We start from the raw sequence: 27,007 nt of genomic DNA on the forward strand, positions 1-27,007 counted from the left end.
CATTGCTCTTGAACATACAGTTACAGGTTTGTTTATTTATAATATTAATGTTTAAAAAGAAAAAAAACAAAAAAACAATGTGTCTAATAGGATACCAAGGTTACCTTTGTTTAACACATGGGAGTTGTATGCTACACAGTAGCACTTTGTAAATGTATTTATTGCCATAACATAAAGCAAGATGAGAAAATGTGAGACTAGCAGAATCAAAAACATGTGGTCAATGTTAAGGGTGAAATCTTTAGACGTCAAGCTGTAACAATCAGTTCATCCTTTCTTTTACTTTTTCATTTTGTAGAAAACTATACTTTCTGGAGACAGATGGGTTGATGTAGTCTTCTTACATCATGTTGGTGATGAAAGGAAGAAACGGAATCAAGATGGACATTTCTGTTTCAATAAATCCCCTAAAGCCAATGTGAAGCTGTCGGGGTATCAAAAACATAGCAGGAATAATGAATCCGAGGTCATATACGGTTTTCTCTGTTTTGACAGAATCTGACTCGCACTGGAAGATAATGTCACCTTTGTGAGTCCTTGATTGCTGACTTATTAAAGTTGTTGATGTTGACATCACTAATTTTGAAGTAGCTGGTGAGTCAAGGTGGAGATGTCCTTGCCGGCACTTGGATAGCAGAAGATGCCTCCACTTTGTACCATCTTGTGCCAGTAACCAGCTTGGCAAGTGTTGCTACTGTAGTTGGGGGCTGAAAATTGGCAGTCAGGATGAGTTTCGGAAAGAGTCCTGAGGGACCAGGGGCAGAGTCTGGAGAGCATTGACTCTGTAGTACAACAGGAAAAAGGGTTGCTTTGATATTAAAGCAAATGAAATGCTGTAAAGTCAACCACGAGTAGAAAGACAGCTATGAAGGTTAACAGTGCACCCCCCACTCATCTAACTGATTGCTGGGGAGGCTGTCATATGTAACAAAATGGCTGCAAAGAGCATCAAACCAGCTAATTCTATGTAATTAATACATGAAAAAAAAAAAAACATTATCACATGGCTTGAAAAGATTCAAGAGTATTTCATCACACAGAACACAACATGGACACTTGTACCAGTACCTTGGTTCACCTTCATGCATGGTTAGTATTTCTGCCTTGGTTCTTGATTTGTTTTGCCCAGATAAATAGATAAACAGTTGCTGAGATGGTGGAGAACAAGAAGCCTGTTCTACTATCCCTACAGCTACTGGATGGCACTCAGCAGTTTGAGTTGCAGGGAGGAAAGAAGGATTAGGACTCCATTTTAGCCATTTGGCTAGGCCAGATACCAAATCCTGCAGCCAGAAAGAGAGATTAGGAAGACTGACTTTTTTTTATTTTTTTACATTGGTAGAAATGAATAATTAGTGTACAACCATAGATGGTCAAAGAGACTCAATTTTCTCATTTGAGTAAATAAGCTAACATGTACTGCTATAAAACTGTAGTTGGATTCAACAATCAATTTATCTTTGCTTTTAGGCCTTAACTTCAATTAAATCTTTTTTTCAAATCTGAGTTGACACCAAACGCTTGTAGTCAGAGTAAACAACTGGGGTATAAATAATCCCATAGTTACTTAACTACCACTGTCCACAGCCAGTTCTTGAAAATACTGGTACATTTTCCCACTTTTGAAAGGTTTACTTGTCTGTGCCAGTGTACGTCACATTGTGTACACAGATAAATCCAGTTCTTTAGGAGTCCTATATAAAACTACTGACCAAGAAACACCCTTGCATCACTAGTCAGGGGAGATATGAGTTAAGTGCCATTAGAAACAAAGCAGGAATCCTTGCAGTAGACTTATTGAACAAACTACTAAAAGTATCATAAAAATCCTTTTAGTAGATGCAATTTCTGTAGTAAAATATGGAAGGGTAATTAAAAATGTTAATTTTGCTACATAAAAATCTTTACATAAACACACCAACATCATGGTGTGCATTAAGTTGACTTGTGGCAGTTGCAACTTTTCAAAGGTACAATTTTGATTGAGCCCTGAATTTACTTTATTTTGCAAGATACACCATCAGAGATGTTGTTGCCAGTGTCAGAGACACAAGACTTTAATACATTTTTTTCCCTCCTCTGAACTGTATTGGCTGTGCTGGTAAACCTCCAAGGAAAGTAAATAATCCACTTCCTGGCTGAAGGAGATTAAGCTTTAATTTATTTCTGTTCCAGGGATAAGATTGATTTCATTATTTAAAATTTAAGCTGAAAATCATTATTAAAGTCTACACTTTGGTCAATTTAAATGGTAATAAGTGAAATGATACAAGAAGAAAATGTAGCCTTTGTTATCCTATCAGAACTAATTGTTTAATCATGTACACTTAAGTTGTGACTTTATTACAGTAAACTTCACTGTTACTGAGAAATATGTTTCCCCCAAACCTTTAATTTTAAGAAATTTTGCACATTTGAAACAATCTGGTATATTTCACTTACCAAAGCATTTTGAATTTTGACTGGTTTTATAGACTAAATAGAAATGACACAACAGCCAAAGCATTTTTCATTCTTTGATTAGAAAAAAAAAAAAAAATATATATATATATATATATATATATATATATATATATATATATATATATATATATATATATATATATATATATATATATATATTCTGCAATGTGTGTGAGGGTATAAAACCATTGTAGACTGTTTAGATTTCTTGTACAAGTTCATGTCTCATTTTACTGACATCTTAACTGAGGTGGCCAAAGCAAGGGATTAGTGACTCTATTATTATTATACCCAAATGTCCCACTGTGACACTGTCAGAACGCCATGAACAAATAGAGTTCCCATTATACTAAGAGTGAATGTAGGAGATGTAAAATAAGAACAGGTCCTTTTTAATAGGATTGCAGTGTTTTAAAAGACGTGTATGCACTCGGCAGATAAGGGGAGTGTTTATCTTGTTAATGCATCATTTTAAATACATTAGGAGTGGGAGGGTCCCTGCATTACTTTGGCACTCTGCCTCACTAATCCCAAGGAGTATAAGGAACAAAGTGTTTATGTATCCAACAATAAACTTAGGCAGTTTTTCATGGGGAAATTATACAAAATCCTTATGACAAAATGAAACTATATGAGGAATCTCTTGCACAATAAATTTGTATTTTTAAAATGGGTTATAAGGATCTGCGCTAACCTTGAACAACTTGAGCACAAACACATTTGTACGTAAAGAAAACAAGGTGACACCAATCCTACATTGACACACACAATATAACGGAGTTAATGGTAATGAGGGGTAATCCAGTTCCCACCGTGGCACAGCAGGGCTAGTGGCGAGCAGCAGCTTGTTTATTCTATTTACACTGTCACAAGAGGTTCCCAGAGGTCTGTTAGCCCCAGATCAAAATGAGAGCTGCTCCACAATTCAGCTACTCCACAACAGATTTTGAACAGAATATTTTTTGAAGGACAAAGTAATTCCTTACTTTTTAGCTTTGTATGAAATTATTCAGTAAATGTTTATCTGTTTTATGAGATAGATAGCTAGATAGACATCCGCTTACCTCAGAATATAGGTTCCTTCATACATTGTGGCACAGCTGAATATATTTTTGTATTGCAGGTTAAATGGGTGTGACATTCTTTTCATAGTATGTTTAAGAGTGTTGTGTCAACTTTAAATGTTTTTATGTATTTATTTTTAATTTCTGAAGTTATGAAAGGCTCTGTGGCTATGTCTTGGCATTTGTAGGGCCAACAAATATTTGACTTTCACTAAGGTGCTCACTACAACTAATATTGTTACTTCTGTACTATGGTTTTATATTCTTGGGTCATAAGTCACCTCCTTTTTCATGCTGGGTCACAGTGGTGGCATCCAACGTTATGATTGGTTTTCTGTAGGAGGTCGCCAGTGCAAAGTCTAACAGTTGCTGTTGTGATGAAGCACAGTGGGGACTTGCACTGGGTTTGGGCATCACTTGCACATGTTTCTGGCACTGGCACGGCATTTTGTTGACAGACGATTTCTCAAAGAACTTGGGGACAAAATTGTGCTTGTTCTGCCAGGTCTTGCAACATCCCTCCTCCACCTTCTATGTTAACTAAACACACACTTAATGTAAGTAATATCTGAAGCATAAGGTTAGACAAGGTATTGTCTAACAATACCTTATACCATAGTATATCTTTACTATGATTTATTAAAATGTGTTCAAAGTGTCATCTGCAAAGCTAGAAAGGAATTTCATTCAGATTAACAGGCAGTAACCGATGAGTCAACAGAACTGGATATGCCACTGTTTATGTAGAGAAAACTCAACAGAAGAAAGACCCCAAGCCATGGTTTAAACCTTCTTGTTGTGAGGCAGCAGAGCAACCAACTGTCCACTATGCGACCCTCAGTAGTAGTGGCACTAAAAATAATACTATTCAAGAATAAAAGGAGTAGTTATAAGTAATAGTGCAAATAACACTAATAATTAAATTCAAGAATCTTAAAGAAATAAACAGTCATTATAGGAGCTCTCAATACCTGAGTTTCTTTAAAGAATACCTCACTTAAACTCACATACTTTAAGTGAGCTTAAAGTAGGTCCTGTAGCAGTCTGTGTTGCAGCAGATTCAGAGAAGAACAAACCCCTCTGTGTGCAGTCCTTTGTTGACTTACTGTGTGGCAAAAATGATGATGAGACCTGACCAGCTTTTGTTTTTCATTTTACCAAGCATCCTACTTTGCACAAAGATCTGTGGAGACACTCCCCAGAACAAAACCAGCCTTCTTTTCAGCTGTCGAAGCTTTTAAGTCACTGGCTTATGCTGGCTGTGATGCTGACTCTGATGCTGGCTCTGATGCTCTTATACCAGCAGATGACTGTAGAAAAGATCACACTCTAAAAAAGACTTAGAGTAAAATATTCCGGGTCTTTTTGTAAACACTTCCTCACAAAATGTGGTGTACTTTGTCCATTATTGTAGATGGTTTCACTGTTGTCTCTAGTCCTGTCTGTTGTATAGGTGAGCACCAAGGTATTTTTACCACCTCCACTTCCTGTCCTATGATGAAATAATGTTTAAAATGATTCTGCTTTTTCAAAAATCCACAGTTATTTTCTGTCTTGTTGACATTCAAGATTAAATGATTGTTCCCGCAAACTGCTTTTCTCTTCTTATAGACCTGAGTTTTCTGTGGATTTATGCAGATCATAAGACTTGTACTCAGAGTCTGAGGTGTACAGAGGGAAAAGTAATGGCGAGGGTACAGTTCCCTGTAGTACTCCAGTTAACCACCTGTGACGAGACACTGTTCTTCAGTCTCACTGTGCTCTGTTTGTCAAGTAGTCGTTAATCCAGGTGAGTTTGTAAAGTATCATTCAGAATTTATATGCATAAGAAACATTTTAAGTTGTCTTTTTTTAATGCACTGGAGAAAGCAAAACAGATGCTCATAGTGATGCCCAGTTTGTCCAGGTGACAGTGAGTATGTTAAGCCATTGTATGAAACTCTAGGTTTAACTGAAAACTTAAATGCACATGCGTATTTAATGTCTGACAGTAGAATGATGCAATTTTAAACATGAATTTTTAACAATTTTTAACATGAATGGTGTTCACATAATGTGAAAAAAATGATTCTAAGTTTTCCCAGAATAAATATTTATGTGGAGAGGCATTATCTGAATAATGTTTTTAAGACACATTTATGTTAAAAATTAATTCTGTCAACTTTAAATCAGAAGAAGAATCAATCCAGCTTACAATGTAATTGTGCAGAAAGTCAACTTGGTGACTTTAAACTCCCAATAGTACAATCACAGTGTTAGAAGGGCTTGATATTAACTACTTTGGAATGTGTATCAAGGAGGCATTATTTTTAACCTGTTTGTTCTTCTTCTGCTCAACATCTCCCATTAACTTTTGGCAGGAGTTGAGGTGTGATGAACCACCAGACAGGGAGGTTTTGAGGTAAAATTTGAATTGTCTAGGAGGTATGCTAATATTCCTGAACACTTTTCAAAGGGTGTCAGATTCTCCTTGCCTTTCCTTATTACTTTGTCTGCATGTCTCTTTTTTTTTTTTTTTTTACACATTTTACACTCTCACTGCTCTTTGTCAGTCCCTTTTTTTTATCTAGACAGTGGGATTTGGAATCAGTGAATCCATCTTTATATATCACATAAATTATTGAACTTTATGTGTTGTCTTTCACACTGCAGACAGCTTCAGCAGTCAGTTGTGGGCTGGAGTCCATATAAGACTGGCACGTTCCACCAGGCCTGTAATGACAGGCAGCAAAGTGCCTTTAGGGTGCCAGCTTTCATCACTGTAAATGTTGATGACACCGACTTGTTGTGGAGCTGACAAAACTGTCAAGGAGCTGTCAAGCTTGCACAATCACTGGTGCTGTGCTGCTATGATCACCTTTTTCACTGATGAATACCAACCTTTTGGGAGCAAGTGTTTTTTTTTTTTTTTTTTTTTTTTTTTGTCTGTGTGTGTTTCTTATTTTTTTTTTTTTGTATGAAGGAAGGTGAAGGTAGGCTACAGAATGTACACAATTCAACTCAAGCATCTGTCATTCTCTACTGTGACAAATATATTCAGTGTTTTAAAGCCCCACAGGCACTAACCAGCAGTTAACAGCCTGGTTATGGTGTCTGCTAGTGGTACATTGTTGACTGTGCCCAAAATATCATTGTAGGCAAATATTAGCGATGCATCCATAAGAATTTTGTTTGGTTTCTAATTTTAATAAAGATTTACCAGATTTAGTTTCTCATTGCAAATTTTTTTTCAAGCCTACCTGCACTCAGCATATTGTTATTGTACAGTAGATATTTTAAGCTATCTGTAGCATTTCATATGAGCAATTAGTCAAAGGGACAAACTGCTAAATCAGCAGTCTCTCTGTGTAAGGGTTGAAATGGGTCGGAGCCCTTCGGTCTCCAATAAATGTGGTGAAGTGAAACCAGCCATACTTCTACCAATGTATCAATGACCTCATTTTAAGAGCATGATGCATTAAAGTCAAGTCATATTTTTTTTGTTCAGGAATAGATTAATTGGACATTGGTTTTAATTAATCTCATTAAATTCGCACCTAAACTCTAGTTATACTACCCACTATTGAAAATACCACAAGCAAAATACACCATGATTTTATCAGAAAATATTAACAAATTCTTCTTCTGTAGAAATAAAAATAAGCAATTAAACTCAGGGATTGGTTGTAGCCAGACATGCAGTCATTAATTGTTTTTTTTTAAACCATTTTTACTACGTGTTTGTGTTTGTCTCCTCTGAAATCTTATTGGAAAGTTTCCAGAGCAGAAGTGACTGGAAATTTGGTCAGATTTGCTCAGTTCATGACCTGAAAAAAAAAATAAATAAAAATCTGTCTAAATATTATGTACTAGCTAAGCAGTTTTTCCATCCATCCATTTTCTATTCACCCTATGTCCCTAATGGGGTCGGGAGGGTTGCTGGTGCCTTTCCCCAGCTAACGTTCTAGGTGAGAGGCAGGGTTCACCCTGGACAGGTCGCCAGTCTGTCGCAGGGCAACACAGAAAACAGACAGGACAACCATTCACACACACACTCGCACCTAAGGAGAACTTGGAGAGCCCAATTAACCTGACAGTCATGTTTTTGGACTGTGGGAGGAAGCTGGAGAACCCAGAGAGAACCCACGCACGCACAGGGAGAACATGCAAGCTCCATGCAGAAAGACCCCGGGCCGGGAATCGAACCCAGGACCTTCTTGCTGCAAGGCAACAGCTCTACCAACTGCACCACTGTGCAGCCCCTAAGCAGTGTTTAATGAGCAAAATTTAAGTAGTAAGGTAATTGTACATGGATTTCAACATAGATAATTGAATGCAGGAGGTGTACTTTATTGCACCATGAGGTGTCTATTGTGACTGTAAATGCTGTCTTAAAGCACAGAGAGCTCAAAGCAGGGCAGAAGTGATGAAGCATATTTTTACAGTGGAAAGCCACCAACACTCACAATATTTTACAGTTCACACCAGATTAATACAGAAGAATGCCTTATAGAATAAGAACAAGGCAGGTTCAACACTGCTTTTCACGCACTTCTTATATTTTTGGGTAACTTTCTATCACCTGTCATTATGTTGGATGAAGGCACCTCCAAAACATACACAGTTAACGAGATTTCTTCATGCATGCACGCACATGAATCTCCAGTTTTTTATGGGTCATCATTAACCTCTAAGTTTTAGAGGGCAGACAAATCACCTAGGACTCTCAGTTGGGCCAGCTGATGGTACAGAGCACTTCTAAGAGTTGCATGATTTGTGAAGGCAATTCTGTTGTTGCATCCATTGATAAAGAGCATAATCCTGTACAGATCTGAGCTGCATCTGGGCAGAGACCATTAAAGGTACTGTTAGAGTGAAAATGTTTCTTTAAAATGTAGACAAACATCTGAGTAGGCAAAGCTGCCTGTTTGAACTGAAAGCAAATAAGGAGCAGAAACATCAATCATAGCATTGTTTGTCAAGAGGATCTGAACTGAACCAGAGACGGCAATCAAAATCCCTCATTGGAAGTGTAGCATTAGTCAGAACAGTTAAAGGAGGAGATGTGGACTTGATCTGCAAGACTCAACAGAGAATGTTGGGGGGGGGGAAAAACTGTTTTTTTTTTTTTTTTTTTTTTCTTTTCATTATGTTGGCAACAACTAATTAGTAAGAAAGCTGGACTCCATATAAGAGTCCATTAAAGCTTGGGGCAGTGTGAGTAACACTCATTGATTGATGTGAACATTGACTAATGTCAGACGATACATTTCTTTCAATTTTTATTCTTTTACTTTGGTGGTCTATATTGTTTATTCATTTAAATGTTTTTAAAGTTTTGATTTAATTTCCTGCATATGGAAATTAAATTGAGAAATTATTGTAAGATCTTGTTAATATTAGGAGTGATCAGTATGCAGGCATGTAGTAATGCTAAGATTAAGCTGACTGTATTTCAACAGATCCTTAGTGGTGGTAAAAATGCTTAAAAGCAACAGTTTATCTCATTTTTTTTCTGTACGTGTCATGCTCCTCTTTCATGAGGCAGCATGTAGAGGTTTCATCTGCCATGTTGTGTTTATACTCAAACTCTTTGGTGCTGGTAAAGCTTGTCTTTTTGAATATACATTTCTGAGTGGTTGCACCTCATGGAAGAAGTAGCTCTTGTTCAAAGCAAAAAAATACATTAATATGAATTCAGCAGTAAGGCTGGAATTAGATGCAGCATTTCTGATTAAGCACTGAAAATGGAGTATTAGGGAAAGCATTCAAGCAATGGCTAAAAATAGAGACAGCAAAAAAGTAAAGTAGTTTTTGCAAAAAGCTATATTTGAAAGTATTTTTGCCAGAGTTTACTATAAAGTATGAATATAACAGGCAGGGTATCTGTGCTAAGTCATTATATTTTGTGCACATAACAAAGTAATGGATTTTCCACTTGCACCACAATGTCAGGCGGACCTGTCAAAGGTTGTATGTGAGCCCTACGATGCCCCTGTCTGTTGCAGGCCCGATTTTATGTTGTCAGACAGGTCCTGTGTAAGTGATTTCTTTATTTCTTGAGGGTTACTTTGTTTACATATAGGGCAACATTGGTTTGAGCATCCAATTTCTTCTCCCTGCAGGAAAGCCACTTCTAGTGTTGTGTCCAATGTCACTGGTTGAGGAGTGGCTTGACACAAGGAATTTGATATTTGTAGCCCATGTATAGGATTCTTCTTTGTGTATTTGCTCTGAATGTGCTGACTCCAGGTTCAACCCACTCCTTGTTAAGATCTCCCAAATTCTTGGATGGATTTTGCTTGACAAGATCCTCAATGCTGTGGTTATCCCTGTTGTGGCTGCATATTTTCCTACTACCATTTTCCTTGCACTCAACATATTTGGACCCAGTTTTATGTAATATTTAGATTTTTGGCAATTAAGACTTTATTTGCCAAAAATCTAAATATTACATAAAACTGGTATGTGTAACACACGTGACAGTTTGAAGAAGTTCATCAAGTTCAAAACATCTTCTTAGATTTATTTCAATCTGCTTTTATTATGATGGACCGAAATAAGCATGGGAAATGTAGTTGTCTCGATTATCTCAAAGAAAATGTAAACTCAGGAAATGTGCAGACAACCTGTCATATTGATCTGTACAAGGTAGAATGAAAAGAGATTCCTGGTAAGTTGCTTTATATTCAGTTAATTCTTTTATCTTAATTTCACAAAAATGTGAAGCATCACATCGGTAAAATAAAAGAGTAAATAGTTGTCATAGGGAATAAAAGGCGATTTAAAAACGTATAGAAAAAAAGCTTTGTACGCTCAAGATGAGAGCTCGCTACCTCAGGGTTATCTGAGCTGAACCAGCACATTGGAACCATTATTGAAGAGACAGCACTCTGTCAGATGTCCCATCAGATGAACATTTGGACACAGATTCAGTCCCTTATGTCAGCGATTTCAGCTCTTCCTCCATTTTATGCCCCAGATTCAGACATTTATATTATCAGTTTTTCATTCAGAATTTTGGTTTAAAGGTAGAAAACTTTGGAAAAACTGTTGCCACTTGCCTTGTAAAATCATAAAGCATAAACCTCTAGCATGCTGGTCATTTGTGTCTTCTTTAATATGTGTCCATATTTTATGTTTGCTCAGAGGGATACACTTGTGCAATTATAGCTCATGCACACATAAACAAACAGCTATGGTTAGGGGCAGTATGTGTGTAACATACAGTGGTGATATTAATTGTACATATTGCTTTGAATTAATATATTTTTCTCAGTGATGCAAGTTGATCATTTCACTGGCATTGAACGTGTTGGCTCATGATAGTTTAAAAATATCTAAAAATTGTTTCATAAACAGTCCTTTGCAATATTAGTGTGGTGTGCATTGGTAGTGTGATGTTGATATGTTGGATGTAATGTGAGACACTGATTCATCCATAAAGCCAAGATGTTCAGCTGTGTTAAAACACAGTCTACTTATAAAATTTATGTGATGTTATTCATGGTTTAAATGTGCCTGGTGAGCTTGAAGGCTGTGCGAGTTGTATCATCATTAACAACGAGAGGGTGGTATGTTTTTAATTCCCCTAAGAAATCAGTTTTCATAAGACTTGATGTTCACTGGTGTATGCTGATTCAACTATATTTACTAATGAGCCATGGGTCTTCACAGCTTCTTGTTTGAAGTATATAGTAGCCCATTTCTATCAAATTTAAGAGTAAGTTTTAGTGCGTGAACAAGAGTGTGTTTCTATATACAAAATACTAATTTAACTTGACTGTTCTTTTTCATTTCTGATGTAACTTTCATCTGATATGTATGTCTATGTATGTTTGGAAATGTATTCATCTTCCTTTAGCCTATAGAAACCAGTTTTTTTTACAAAGTACTTTTTATGAAGTTTTTCACATCTAAAACAAATATCATCATGTAGACAAGTTATTTAGTTTTTGTTCAATTCTTTAATGAATTTATTTATGTATTCATGTTGCAAGTGGGCCTAGTCAAATGGTCAATATTGGTCACTTTATTAAATGCATAATGAAGAGATTGGGAACTGAATTGTAAACACATCAATGTTGTTTTTTTAATAATAAAGCTAAGTAATTGTATCAGGCATAATATATCTTTCAATTTCTGAAAAATTGGTATAGCTGTTGACTTTTGCACATATATCTCAACATGAACTCATAAGAGCTCAGGAAAAAAAAAAAAAGCAGCTAGTCTTAATTTTTGGACACTTGCCCTCTCAGTTGAAGCACTTTTTTTTTAGTTCTTTAATGTCGGCTGGTGAATTTCAGAGTTCTAATCTATAACAAGGCAGAGCACAGTAAGAAAACCTTTAAAGTTGCCATGTGTCATTGAGCTATTTGTCCATCCGATGTGTTGTTTGGGTTGGTGAATAGTTGTGAGACCACCTTGGGAGAACAGTCAATGTTAGTTTGTATATATGTGATAGTTGCCAGCTGTGCCAACTCCTTTAATCTTTTAGGATTTCTTGTTTTGTTTTCCCTCAATATAAATATATATAGACAGTACATCAGTGTTGTCTTTGTTTCACTGTGCAGTAAATACCACACCTTTCAGCTTTTCTGTGACTTACGATGGCACATATTGCTCTCATTCTCCATAACACAATTTCTTTATCAACGATAATAAAACAAATTTTAAATGGGATTGTAATTTTAAGTTGCAGCATCCACTTTCAAATAGACGAGAAGCATTTATGAGTATGAATGGATTGAAAACAGAAAATCAAACCTTTTAAGACTAATTGTTTAAAATGGGTTAAAGACAAAATTGTCATCACTGCTGCCAACCCCTCAGTAAGCTACCGACTGTCCTACAAGAAGTCCTTGAAAGAAGCTGCTAAATGACATCACAATTGATTATCTGCATGTAATTATGATGGATGCAGTGGGAGAGATGAATAAAGTAACGGTGTCATTGAGTCCATCAAAAAAGGACAAATTTTGTACAACTGCATGACATCTGCTTGTCAATACCGGTGCGTTTGCGTTGATTGGGATATGTGGTTGAGGGGTACATTGTTTTGTCACTAGTTACGTTTACGTGGACTTCAGCAATCGGAAAAAAATCGACCGATCTGAATAAAAATGCATCATGTAAATGCCCCAATAGGATTCAGCTCATTTTGAGTGAATTTGTAACGCAAATGAGAAAGCGATTTCATGCCAGTTGATAATTTGAACAGCCTCCATGTAAACGCTTCAGGTCATGCTGTTCTGATTGTGGAAAACTAAAGTGACTGTGCATATGTGTGCTCTGTTAGGTTAGCAAAACGGGTCTGCTGATCTCTCATCCTTTAAATCAGGAAGACCAACAGCATACTGCTCAGCCTGTAGTTTAATTACTGAGTGCAGTGGGGTCTCAACCTTTATTAGAACCTGGCATGCATCCATTCTGGGTGCTCAGAAGATGCAGATAGAAGACACCACTGCAATTGTTTTTTTTATTGTTGTTGTTTTTTTTATGTGCAACACAACCCAAAAGTACAACTTTTTCTTATTCTTATTTTATTTTTTTTAGGGAAATTTTACAAATTTAAGATTAAGATTGCCATTGCTCCTATTCTGAAAGAAGCCAAGGGCAGACTCGCTGGTCAGGCTTTGAACCTGTTGAGAGGAGTTGGAGCAATACTCTCTTTTATGTGAATCTTATGTAACACCAGAAGTTGCGATATTTGTCTTCTTTTAAGGATTTCGAACTTGGTACCATTAACAAATTCCTAAATTGAGACATTGTAGTGTTCAATTGGAGAAACATGACAACAACCCCAAGCCCTGGCAGATGAATCGACTTCAGAAAATTAATTTTAGGGTACAAATATATATAATGCTGAATTATCCAAGCTGTTGACGTTGTTGCTTATCAGTATCAGTCATGTTTACTAATGTGTGCACATTTCTAAGCATACACACATCTATAGCTGTATGTATGTAAACCCCCAGGACCATATGCCTATATTTCACAAATAGGATCCATGCCCAATGATGAACCTTGTGGCACAAAGAGAAGAACAAGTACACATGCTCACACACAGACATATGCTCATAAACACTGATACTGGTCTTTCTTAAAATAGCATGCTTACTCATCTACATAACAGTCATACCGTGGAACAATAAAACCAAAAAAATAGTACTGCCCCACCATCTTTCAAAATGAGAAGAAACACACACACACACACACACACACACACACACACACATATATATATATATATATATATATGTATATATATATATATATATATATATATATATATATATATATATATATATATATATATATATATATATATATATATATAGTATGTAGCCAAAATGCACAAATCCAGTTTGGCAAAGTTTAATCCATCTTTTATTTTTTTGCATGATATGCAGTATTTACCACATGAACAGATGGCGGGAGGCACAGCACTATTGGCCCAGCTGACAAAGCTTTATCTCCTGTCAAGGGTAAAGGTGAAGTAGCATATCTTCAACCCACAGATTACTCATAAAGAGCTCAATAATCGCCCAGCAGTTATGGCATTTGAGACTTCTGCACTCTACAAAATATTATCATAACCTGTAGTCAGCAAAAGTATAGGGCATTTTCTAGGACAATTTTATAGATATTTGTTTCATAATTCACAATTCAAAACTTCAGAGTTGAATTCTCCCAGCATGAAAATATATCTGTGTTACAGTAGCTCAAGTTTCTCAGGTTGAAACAGAGCTCAAAATTACTGCATTAGAAAAGAATTAATCACATTCATGAAAGAGCTTATTCATAAAAGAAAAAAAGCTAACTTACACAATAAAAGATAAACACATAGCTAATACTATGGTAATAATCATGTATGAAAAGCATAATTCACAGCAGAGTTACTGTCTTGCATCCGCAAACCGTGTTGAGCACTTTATTTGATATACTGTTTCTGTTTCGGTCTGTTGTTATGCTGCTCTATTTGTCTACAGTGCAACTCAGTAGCCTCAAAAATTGTGGAAACCTTTGAGTAAAATAACTTTTACATCTTACATTTGCAAAACCAATAGTGATTCCAACATTTTCATACAACAGAACGAGGTCCCATCATGTTTGAAAAACATTTTTAGGATTTTATGTTTAAAAGGACAAGGCTAAGATATTCCTCTAATTGCAAAAAGTGGCATTGTATGCTAAAAGCAATATAGAAGTTGCAGTTTCACTTCATAGCGATCCGCTGTTTAATCATAAAATTACTTGCTTTGTTCCTTTAAATAAATGTCATGTAGCATGTGGGAAAAGTTTAAGTAAGAAAAGGGAATCAAATAAAAATATTTTAGTTATTTAGTGTTGAGAGGTATAACTGTACTTTAATTCAGAGTCAAAGTCTTCTTTGCTCCCTCTTTGCACCTTAAGGCCACTGCTACTATTGAGCACAACTCATGTAGCTCTCCTCTGCTGCCTGTGTCCTCTGACCTAGAATCAGCAGGTTAATAACCAGCTGCACCACAAGCCATTTGTCATTCGGTACCTGCCACTGATAAGAGATGTCAACGAATGTCTATGCCCTTGTCCCCTCCCCACTACATGACATATACTGTATCACACTTTGCAATCTTAGACTCCCTGAGGCTTCTTAGTACTATACTGAACAACCACTCCCACTTGATAGTACTGGATCCTTCTGCCACGATCTGCAGTGAGATAAACTGGTGATCTCCATTGCTCTGTTTTCAACTGTTTTTTTTTTTTATTTATTTTTTTTATTGTTGTTCTTTTTTGTATTGCCACATAAATGTACAGACTTTTTCTTTGTTTTTGTTGCTTTTTACCTTGCTGTGTCTTCTGCCCTTTTACGTTGAAAGCCCAATGCCCAGCATTGCCCAGGAGGTGGGTTTTCAATTGGTAAAATGTAGACTTGCCAAAAGAATGGGTTTTTAATATGTTGTTGTTTAGTCCAGTACCTATTTTGTCTGAGTTAAGTGTAGCATCTGTAGCGACGTGTTAAAAAGAAATGGTTTATGTTCATACATGACTCAAAAACTAATTTATCAAACAGTTGGAGTTCCATTCAAAACACATTGCCATGAAAATGCGTAATTTTGGGCTTTTAGAACTTTTTTGTGATGGTGGATTGTTCATACAGCTTCCGACTTCAATGATTTGAGAACAAAGCAGAATCATTGAGCCCACAACAAGGACCTGGCATGACTCTGGACAGATATTTGACTCCTACAGTAGAGCTAATATAACTTGGTTTGCTTCCTGCTGTTACTCTCGCATGAAAGAAAATTGGTTAGAATTTTGAATAACAACTCACCACTAAGACTCCAGCCTATTATAAATTTGTCAAACTGTGTCATTCTCTGCAGAAAAGTCAATTTTAAATTGTAATGCGCAGAGAGGGTACTAATTAAAAAAGAAGCTCCTGCTTCAAAGGGAACACCTTCAATTTTGAGCAACTAATGGTTGTTACCTACATAGTCGTCTAGAACTGTTGTAGTCTGATGAGACAAAGATCCAGCTATCTGTCCACAATATTTGGAGGAGTAAAAATGAGACTTTAGAAGCTGAGAATCCTAAACCAACTGTTAAGCATGGAAGTGAAAGCATCATGCTGATCCATTTTGCAAAAGCTGAATTGTTGAAACTTGGACAAATGTAAGATCCCAACAAACAGAAAAACAACATTGGAATGGACAAAACAGGCTGACGTTAAAAATCGGAACCTGAACCTCAACCATATTAAAAATTGTTCTATTATTTAAAAAGAAAGTAGACCTATGCCAAAGTCTTAATGTTTTTCTTTTTCTTTTTATTTTGTCATTACAATTTGCACATTTCCTCTATTTTTTTTCAGTTATATTTATTACATTTTTTATATGAAAAACAGTTTTTTCTTTTCTTTCTCAATTTTGAATTTCAGAGATGTCAGGTACGGGAGAGGAGATTTCTCAGGTGCACTGGAAGCAACAGTGGTTGGAAAACGGGACGCTGTACTTCCACGTCTCCATGACTGAGCCTGAACTCTTGGCACAGACGACGCAGCCCACAGCTCGGGAGCCAGCTCATGCACTGCACGAGCACATGCATCTGCTTCACATCTCAGTTATGGTAGGTTCTCGACTGAAACGTAACGGCTGTAGTTGTAAAACATGGTCTGTTCTCTACAAGTTTGAAACTTTCTTTTTTTCAACAATATGCATGCTTTCTCCTTGACTCCTTTCTCCAAGGTATCTTAGAAGCTGTCCTGTTTTAAAGTTTTAACATCCACAGACACCAGTAAAAGGTTGATGGGGTTACAAAATAGATTCGATATGATAGCTTTTTAGGCCCGAGCAGCAAAGCGCTGCGAAGGCCTATTGTTTTCATAGTGTTTATTATTATTATTAGGCCCGAGCAGCAAAGCGCTGCGAAGGCCTATTGTTTTTGTACTGTTTATTATTAGGCCCGAGCAGCAAAGCGCTGCGAAGGCCTATTGTTTTCATAGTGTTTATTATTATTATTAGGCCCGAGCAGCAAAGCGCTGCGAAGGCCTATTGTTTTTGTACTGTTTATTATTCTTCTTCTTATTATTCTGCCCCCCAAAAGAGGGGCCTTTTTGGGGGATTTATCATATTCAAAAACTCACCAAACTTGGCGGAAGCATAGAGACTGGTGAAAAATTTTGAATTTTAAGGTCGTCATAAAATCGCACAAAAAATGGCTCAACAGCGCCACCTAGCAATTTTCAAAAGACCCTTTGCTATTCACTTACTTTGTCGTAGAGACTTGAAATTTGGTACAGTTGTAGAGCTCCCCAAGACGCTCAGAATTTACAATTATTGTCATAGTCCAAGTATCACAGGAAGTCGGCCATTTTGGATCGAAGGTCACATTTTGACCCGATTTTTGCCGTTTACACCCTTCGTATTTGATCGAACTCCTCCTAGGGATTTCGATTGATCGGCTTCAAACTCGGTCAGTCTGATCATAAGGCATGGCCGATTAAAAGTTATCAAAACGGTGACTTTTTGAGTATGCTGAAGGGGGGCTAGCAGGGGTCAAAGTTCACCAACTCGCCACGAAACTCTAAACAGTTATAACTCCTACACTAAAACTCTCAGAGGAACCAAACTTTCAGTGATTGAGCATCATGGGTTGACCTAAAATACCCTGGGGTCAAATGATGACATCACTAAGGCCACGCCCCCTGAGAACAGGAAGTGTCATGTTTTACTGGGAACGGTCCCTATATTACACCTTTGAACTAATCAACATGAAACTGTGTTAACAGACAGGAAACATGTGGCTCTATAAGGGATTCCAGCCCCGACCGGCTTTGATGGAGCAGGTGGGCGTGGCGGCGTGGCGAAGTGACCTCTAACGCCGCTGTCATACGTTTGGCTCTGATTTCCACAGTTTTGGGCCGAGCTGTTCCAAACTCACTAGGATGGATCCTTATCCACCCCCTGAAAGAAATCCATAATAAAATTTGGTGGGCGTGGCTTAATGTATTTATGGCGCCACCTAGAAAATTTTAAATGATCAGCCCTAAGCCATGCTTTAAGCTACAATGACGAAACTTGGTACATATGTGTATCTTTTCAGGACGAACAAAAAAGTCTCTTGCAGCCATATTCTAAATCCAACGGATTTTCTGTAATTTTAGATTTTTTAGAAAAAAATATATGTAATTCCCATATCGGCCTCTTGGTGTCACTGTTACTCCACGCATGACTCGGGACAATTCCTCAGTATTAGAAAAGAGTTATGTAATGGCCATATTCGCCAGTGGGGTCACTATTACTCCACACATGACTATGTATACATTTTTACCAGTAAAATTCCCAAAGATGCATCTGTGCATTTTGTAGTTCCACATTTACGTTGTTTTCGGCTGGCTCGTTGAGATAAAAATAGCCTCCACGGATAACATCCACGATTAATCCCGTGTTTATGAAACCTGTGTGCGTTTTTATTATGTAAGTATACATTTCCATGTCTGATATTTGCTTTTATATCACTTATTAGCACTAGAGAACTGCGCAGAAGCCTGCAGAATTTCGCCTGCAGCTGTACCTTATTAATTTCCCCTGAAGTAAAAAAAGAAAAGAAGAATTTCTGATATCTTTATTATTGAACCCTCTTTATAATTAAGAAAATTATGGAAACATTGTTTCAAAACATCTTGTACGTAGCGCATGCCAAAGCTTAAATCTTATTTCTCAGTTCGGTTTTCGCACGCCCCCACCCCTCCTCCCCCTCCGCCGCCCACATATACGTAGCAATGTCTGGCTCGTTGGGATAAAAATAGCCTCCACGGATAACATTCACGATCAATCAAGCCGTCATGATATGTGTGCAGTTCGATCTTTATAACGCACGCACGCACGCGCCCCCCCCCCCCCCCCGTTCTCTGACGGTTGACAGTCAAGCTAACGTAGCTAAGCTGTCGGACCTAACGAATAGGAGACAGATGTCATGGGTATTAGCGGTGAGATGTCCTGTTGTTGCATTCCAACTTATCAACGTGTTTGCTGCAGAGATGTGGATTCTGGTGAGTCTGATATGCTAAACAATTTCTTGCTCATTTAATGGAAGCCACATTATTTTGTTTGAACCGTACATGGGCTGCACACTCAAAGCTGTGGAGTTTAGTACTTTCAAAATATCCTTACAGTTAAAAGTTTGCCTGGCAAACCTATTAAACGATATTACCTCCAAAGTGTTGACAGGAAGTGAATTTTATTTATTAGACAATAAAATAAACTGGTCCAAAAAACGTGAAAACAGCCACGAATGAACGTGTCCGTAGTTGCCAAGAATTATAATGGCAACTTAACGCCACTATAACAATTAATATTGAGATAAGTGTCACAAATATGTGCAGCAATATGAGCAGGATGAACGCTGAGCTTTGATATTAAACGCAGGGCCGTAACGCAGAACCTGGAGGCGGGGGGTGGGGTGGGGGGCTTTAAAGTAATTCTTAGAGTTTTCCACACAGCAGTGGACCACACAAATTACTCACGTTTTTATTTTTTGGACAATCTCCTCTTCAGTTCAACCTTACCAGTGGAGAAACATTGTTGATGTTACCAACAATAGCTTACAATTAAGAATTGGCAAAGCTCAATGTGATTTTCACAGTAGACGGAGCTCAGAGTAACCAAACTTTCAGTGATTAATCGTCATGTGGTCAAATGATGACATCACTAAGGTTAAACTGTCACAACTGTCACACTTAAAGTAAATATTTGTTGTATTTAACATGTTTCATGTAAGAAGTGAGCATGTGATGAAATAGATTCTGTCCTCCAATTTTATGTAATTGAACATTACAGCTAACAAATGTGATGATCATGTGAGGTAATACATTTTATGAAAATTTTCTTATATACAGTATATTTTTTAAATATAAAATTAGTTAAATAAACCCACGTAAAATGATAAGGTGATGACATCTGTATATGCTGGCTGAACAGTGTGGGCGTGGCCAGATGGCGAATATCAGACCATATTCATACGATTGTCTTTAAATCACACATGGATGATCCGATTGGCACCAAACTTGAAATGTAAGACCTGTGGTAACCTTTAAAGAGCTCAAATGTTTTGAAATGTAATTTGACTCCACTGCGCCCCCTAGGTCAATCCATCCGCTATATCTCCGCCGTAAATGGACCGATCTGCGCCAGATTTTTCGTGAGTCATCGGGAAGCGCTGCCGAACACATTCGCGTGTGTCGTGAGGCGGGCGATCGGGCGGGGAAGGTTCGCAACAGCTCCTGCTGCGGCGAGCGGGCGCCGGCTCTGGAAACGGTGCGAGAGCTTCCGCGGCTGCTGTAACTCCGCGGTGGCCGGCGAGCCGGAGCAGCGCTTGCTGCGAGGGCCGCACGAGGCTGCTTGCAGCTTTAATTATTATTATTATTATTATTATTCTTCCTCCAAATGAATTGCCTTTTTGGAGGCTTTATCATATTCAAAAACTCACCAAATTTGGCGGACGCATAGAGACTGTTTAAAATTTACGTATTTTAAGGTCGACGCAAAAATCTAAAAAAAAATGGCTCAACAGCGCCAACTAGCAATTTTCAAAGGACCCTTTGCTATTCACTTACTTCGTCGTAGAGACTTGAAATTTGGTACAGTTGTAGAGCTCCCAGAGATGCTCAGAATTTACAATTATTGTTATAGTCCAACTATCACAGGAAGTCGGCCATTTTGGATGGAAGGTCACATTTTGACCCCATTTTGGCTGTTTACAGCATTGGTATTTGATCGAACTCCTCCTAGGGATTTTGAGTGATTGGCTTCAAACTTGGTGAGTCTGATCAGAAGGCATGGGCGATTCAAAGTTATCAAAATGGTGAGTTTTTGAGCATGTTGAAGGGGGGTTAGCAGGGGTCAAAGTTCACCGACTCGCCACGAAACTCTAAACAGTTATAACTCCTACACTAAAACTGTCAGAGGAACCAAACTTTCAGTGATTGAGCATCATGGGTTGACCTAAAATACCCTGTGGTCAAATGATGACATCACTAAGGCCACGCCCCCTGAGAACAGGAAGTGTCATGTTTTACTGGGAACGGTCCCTATATTAGACCTTTGACCTAATCAACATGAAACTGTGTTAACAGACAGGAAACATGTGGCTGTATAAGGGATTCCAACCCCGACCGGCTTTGATGGAGCAGGTGGGCGGCGGGCGTGGCAAGTGACCTCTAACACCGCCTCATACGTTTGGCTCTGAATTCCACAGTTTTGGGCCAAACTTCTCCAAACTCACTAGGATGGATCTTTATCCACCCCAAGACATGAATCCATGATAAAATTTGGTGGGCGTGGCCGAATGTCTTTATGGCGCCCCCTAGAAAATTTTAAATTATCAGCCCCAAGCCATGCTTTAACCTAGAATTACCAAACTTCTTACACATCTGTATATTGTCCTGATGTACAAAAAGTCTCTTGGAGCCATGGTCTCAACTCAACAGGAAGTCGGCCATTTTGGAATGAAGTTCCAAAATTGACCCCATTTTGATGTTTACAGCCTTCGTATTTGATCGAACTCCTCCTACAGTTTTTCAGATACAGACTTCAAAATCACTCAGCACACACTTGAGGCATCAAAGGTGAAAAGTTATCAAAGGAATTCTCGTACTTCAAAGTATGTGGGCGTGGCTATGTGTCAAACTTTGACTATTCGCCGTGAAACTCAAAACAGTTATAACTCCTACACTAAAACTGTCAGAGGAAGCAAACTTTCAGTGATTGATCATCATGAGTTCACCTAAAATACCCTGTGGTCAAATGATGACATTACTAAGGCCACGCCCCCTGAGAACAGGAAGTGTCATGTTTTACTGGGAACGGTCGCTATCTTACACCTTTGAACTAATCAACTTGAAACTTTTTCCATAGACAGAAAACATGTTGCTGTATTGAAGATTCCAGCCCCGACCGGCTTGGATGGAACAGGTGGGCGTGGCGGCGTGTCAAGTGACCTCTAACGCCGCTGTCATTCGTTTGGCTCTGATTTCCACAGTTTTGGGCCGAATTGTTCCAAACTCACTAGGATGGATCTTTATCCACCCCCTGAAAGAAATCCATAATAAAATTTGGTGGGCGTGGCCTACTGTATTTATGGCGCCCCATAGAAAGTTTTAAATGATCAGCCCCAAGCCATGCTTTAACCTAGAATTACGAAACTTTGTACATATGTGTAACTTTTCAGGACGAACAAAAAAGTCTCTTGGAGCCATGTTCTAAATTCAACAGGTTTTCTGTAATTTTGGATTTAAGTTCACTGTTCAGAAATAAATATGTGTAATTCCCTTTAAGGCCTCTTGGTGTCACTGTTACTCCACACATGAATGTTGTAACCTTTAAAGGGCTCAAATGTTTTAAAATGTAATTTGACTCCACTGCGCCCCCTAGGTTAATCCATCAGCTATATCTCTGCCGTAAATGGACCGATCTGCACCAAATTTTTTGTGAGTCGTCGGGGAGCGCTGCCGAACGCATCCACGTGTGTCGTCTGCCGGGCAATCGGGCGGGGAAGGTTCGCGACGGCTCCCGCTGTGGCGAGCGGTTGCCGGCTCTGGAAACGGTGCGAGAGCTTCCGCGGTGGCTGGAACTCCGCGGTGGCCAGTGAGCCGGAGCAGCGCTTGCTGCGAGGGCCGCACGAGGCTGCTTGCAGCTTTAATTATTATTATTCTTTATTATTCTTCCACCCAAATGAATTGCCTTTTTGGAGGCTTTATCATATTCAAAAACTCACCAAATTTGGCGGACGCATAGAGACTGTTTAAAATTTACGTATTTTAAGGTCGTTGCAAAAATCGCAATAAAAATGGCTCAACAGCGCCACCTAGAAATTTTCAAAAGACCCTTTTCTATTCACTTACTTTGTCGTAGAGACTTGAAATTTGGTACAGTTGTAGAGCTCCCCAAGACGCTCAGAATTTACAATTATTGTCATAGTCCAAGTATCACAGGAAGTCGGCCATTTTGGATCGAAGGTCACATTTTGACCCGATTTTTGCCGTTTACACCCTTCGTATTTGATCGAACTCCTCCTAGGGATTTCGATTGATCGGCTTCAAACTCGGTCAGTCTGATCATAAGGCATGGCCGATTAAAAGTTATCAAAACGGTGAGTTTTTGAGTATGTTGAAGGGGGTTAGCAGGGTCAAAGTTCACCTACTTGCCATGAAATTCAAAACAGTTATAACTCCTACACTAAAACTCTCAGAGGAACCAAACTTTCAGTGATTGAGCATCATGGGTTGACCTAAAATACCCTGTGGTCAAATGATGACATCACTAAGGCCACGCCCCCTGAGAACAGGAAGTGTCATATTTTACTGGGAACGGTCCCTATATTACACCTTTGAACTAATCAACATGAAACTGTGTTAACAGACAGGAAACATGTGGCTGTATAAGATTCCAGCCCGACCGGCTTTGATGGAGCAGGTGGGCGTGGCGGCGTGATGACCTCTAACGCCGCTGTCATTCGCTTGGCTCTGAATTCCACAATTTTGGGGAGCTGCTCCAAACTCACTAGGATGGATCTTTATCCACCCCAAGACAGGAATCCATAATAAAATTTGGTGGGCGTGGCCTAATTTCTCTATAGCGCCCCCTAGAAAATTTTAAATGATCAGCCCCAAGCTATGGTTTAACCTAGAATTATGAAACTTGGCACACATTTGTATCTTGTCAGGACGTACAAAAAAGTCTCTTGGAGCCATGGTCTCAACCCAACAGGAAGTCGGCCATTTTGGAATAAAGTTCCAAAATTGACCCCATTTTTGATGTTTACAGCCTTCGGATTTGATCGAACTCCTCCTACAGTTTTTCAGATACAGACTTCAAAATCGCTCAGCACACACTTGAGGCATCAAAGGTGAAAAGTTATCAAAGGAATTGTCGTACTTCAAAGTATGTGGGCGTGGCTATGTGTCAAACTTTGACTATTCGCCATGAAACATAAAACTCTTATAACTCCTACAGTAAAACTCTCAGAGGAACCAAACTTTCAGTGATTGATCATCATGGGTTGACCTAAAAGACCCTGTGGTCAAATGATGACATCACTCAGGCCACGCCCCCTGAGAACAGGAAGTGTCATGTTTTACTGGGAACGGTCGCTATCTTACACCTTTGACCTTATCAACTTGAAAGTTTTTCCAGAAACAGAAGACATGCTGGTGTATTTTGGATTCCAGCCCCGACCGGCTTTGATGGAGCAGGTGGGCGTGGCGGCGTGCCGAAGTGACCTCTAACGCCGCTGTCATTCGTTTGGCTCTGAATTCCACAGTTTTGGGCCAAGCTTCTCCAAACTCATTAGGATGGATTTTTATCCACCTCCTGAAAGAAATCCATAATAAAATTTGGTGGGCGTGGCCTAATGTATTTATGGCGCTGGCTAGAAAATTTTAAATGATCAGCCCCAAGTCATGCTTTAACCTAGAATTACCAAACTTGGTACATATGTGTATCTTTTCAGGACGAACAAAAAAGTCTCTTGGATCCATATTCTAAATCCAACGGATTTTCTGTAATTTTAGATTTTTTAGAAAAAAATATATGCAATTCCCATATCGGCCTCTTGGTGTCACTGTTACTCCACGCATGACTCAGGGGATAATTCCTCAGTATTAGAAACAAGTTCTGTAATGGCCATATTCGCCAGTGGGGTCACTATTACTCCACACATGACTAAGCTCCTCAGACAGGAGGACTTGTTCAGTTTCGTTACTACATGTCCCATGATGCATCTGCTGAGTTTGTAGTTCTACTTTTACGTAGCAATCAAGTTGTTTTTTATGCTTCGGTAGGAAAAAATAGCATTCACGGATAAAATACAATATCAATGCTTTCTTAATCCAGTGTGTATGAAACATGTGTGCGTTTTTATAATGTAAGTATACATTTTCATGTCCGATATTTGCGTTTATATCCCTTATTAGCCCAGGAAATTGTCCTCATATTTCTCTAATGTACAATCACACAACAGAAACGGTGTTGTCTGTTAACAACGAGGAGGCTAAGCTAACACAGCTAAGCTATCGGAACTAAACTGTCGGAACTAATATGCTGGATAACAACGGTGAGCAGTCCTGATATTACTTCCTCCAACATCCCAAGTTATCTACAAGTTTGCTGGAGGCATGTCGATTCTGGTGAGTGTCAAAATTCACTCTGTTAGGTATTGTGTGATCATGTTTTGCTTTGATTTTTCTCCGGGTGTACACATGTTAGTTACGAAGTGGGTGAAGTTTGTTTCATACGTTGACTTGCATGGACGAGGAAATATTAGAAAACATATCGGTATTAATGCTCATAGCATACGAAGTGCTGATATGGAGAACTGCTCAGAAGCATAAAGCATTTTAACGGAGTAGCATCTTATGCAGTAATATCGCAAAATTGATGCAAAGATATCGGGGCGATCGGTGGCATCCATAACTAATTTCTTTTTAGCTTAGTGGTTTCTGTTCTGTATATAAAAGATTATGTGAAGAATGAACGCGCTGCAGCAGCGTTCTGTTTTGTGCTGGAAGACGAAGAGGGGAAACCCAAAGCCGCAATGTTAGCGCAGTGAGGATTGACATGATGACGATGGCAGATCGATCGTTCTTATTAGCAACTGACAGAGTATCAGAGACTGAGAGTATGATGAGATTCTGGCAGTTTGAGAATTGCCTTCATTTTCATGCTAATAATGTTAAAAAAACTGTGTTGTTTGCAATATTTTTACATCAGTTTAAGAAATTTACAGTATATATTGTAATTCTAAATTATAAAAAATATTTTTTGTAAATATTTGACATTTTCACAGTGAAATTTTTTTTTTTCAAATCGGATTTTGTTTGAAATCAAAACAAAATTTGTTTTGCTTTTGATCAAATCAAATCAAAATCAAGGATTTGAATGAACTTTAAACTCATTCTTAGAGTTTAAATTAGAGTTTTAATTAATTTTAATTTGAATGCCATGGCTCTTCAGCATTTATGTGGGCTTTAAGGGATTAATTTTTGCTTTGAGATCTGTTTACTTTCTTCCTAGTTAAAGAAAGCACATTTCAGCAGCAAGGCATTTAAAAGTGCTTTACACCAAATCAAAGACAAAAACACAATGCAACATAGAATCAACAATCAAAACAAAACATCAAGTCAGGTTTTGTCAATACATTTGCAATTTATTACGTTTCAAATACAACTCTAAACAAGTGGGTTTTTAATTTAGATTTAAAGGAAGTCAGTGTTTCAGCTCTTTTACAATTTTCTTGAAGTTTGTTCCAGATTTGTGGTGCATAGATGCTAAATGCTGCTTCTCCTCATTTGGTTCTGGGGATGCAGAGCAGACCAGAACCAGAAGACCTGAGAGGTCTGGAAGGTTGATACAACAGCAGCAAATCTTTAATGTATTGTGGTGCTAAACCATTCAGTGATTTATAAACTAACAACAGTATTTTAAAGTCTATTGTTTGAGCTACAGGGAGCCAGTGGAGGGACTTTAAAACTGGTGTTATGTGCTCTATCTTCCTGGTTTTAGTGAGAACACGAGCAGCAGCATTATGGATCAGCTGCAGCTGTTTGATTGGTTGGACAGACCTGTGAAGAGGCAGTTGTAATAATCAATGTGGCTGAAGATAAATGCATGGATGAGTTTCTCTAGATCTGGCTGAGACATTAGTCCTTTAATCCTGGAAATGTTCTTCAGGTTATAGTAGGCCATCTTTGTGACTGTCTTTATGTGGCTGTGAAGGTTCAGGTCAGTGTCCATCACTACTCCCAGGATTCTGGCCTGATTGCTGATTTTTAGTTGTAATAACTGAAGCTTTGCACTGACTCTAGATTGTTCCTCTTTAGGTCCAAAGATAATAACTTCAGTTTTGTTTCTGTTCAGCTGGAGAAAGTTTGGCACATTATCTGTTCTAAGCATCTGTTCTGTGTTTGGATGGGTTCTGAGTAACCTGGTGACTTTAGATGTGCCGCTGCTGCACCACCT

The 27,007-nt window shown here is 38.3% G+C and overlaps 1 protein-coding gene across 1 annotated transcript in view; it reads left to right on the plus strand.

Moving 5' to 3' along the window:
• The window catches only part of LOC122819665 (astrotactin-2-like), a 314,363-nt gene that overhangs the window by 67,610 nt on the left and 219,746 nt on the right, over positions 1-27,007 (plus strand). The window contains exon 3 of the mRNA XM_044096573.1: positions 16,432-16,619. Within this exon, the coding sequence (XP_043952508.1) occupies positions 16,432-16,619 (188 nt within the window). The remainder of the gene's footprint in view (positions 1-16,431; positions 16,620-27,007) is intronic.

The sequence above is a fragment of the Gambusia affinis genome, linkage group LG17, assembly GCF_019740435.1.
Source record: "Gambusia affinis linkage group LG17, SWU_Gaff_1.0, whole genome shotgun sequence".
NCBI lineage: Eukaryota > Metazoa > Chordata > Actinopteri > Cyprinodontiformes > Poeciliidae > Gambusia > Gambusia affinis.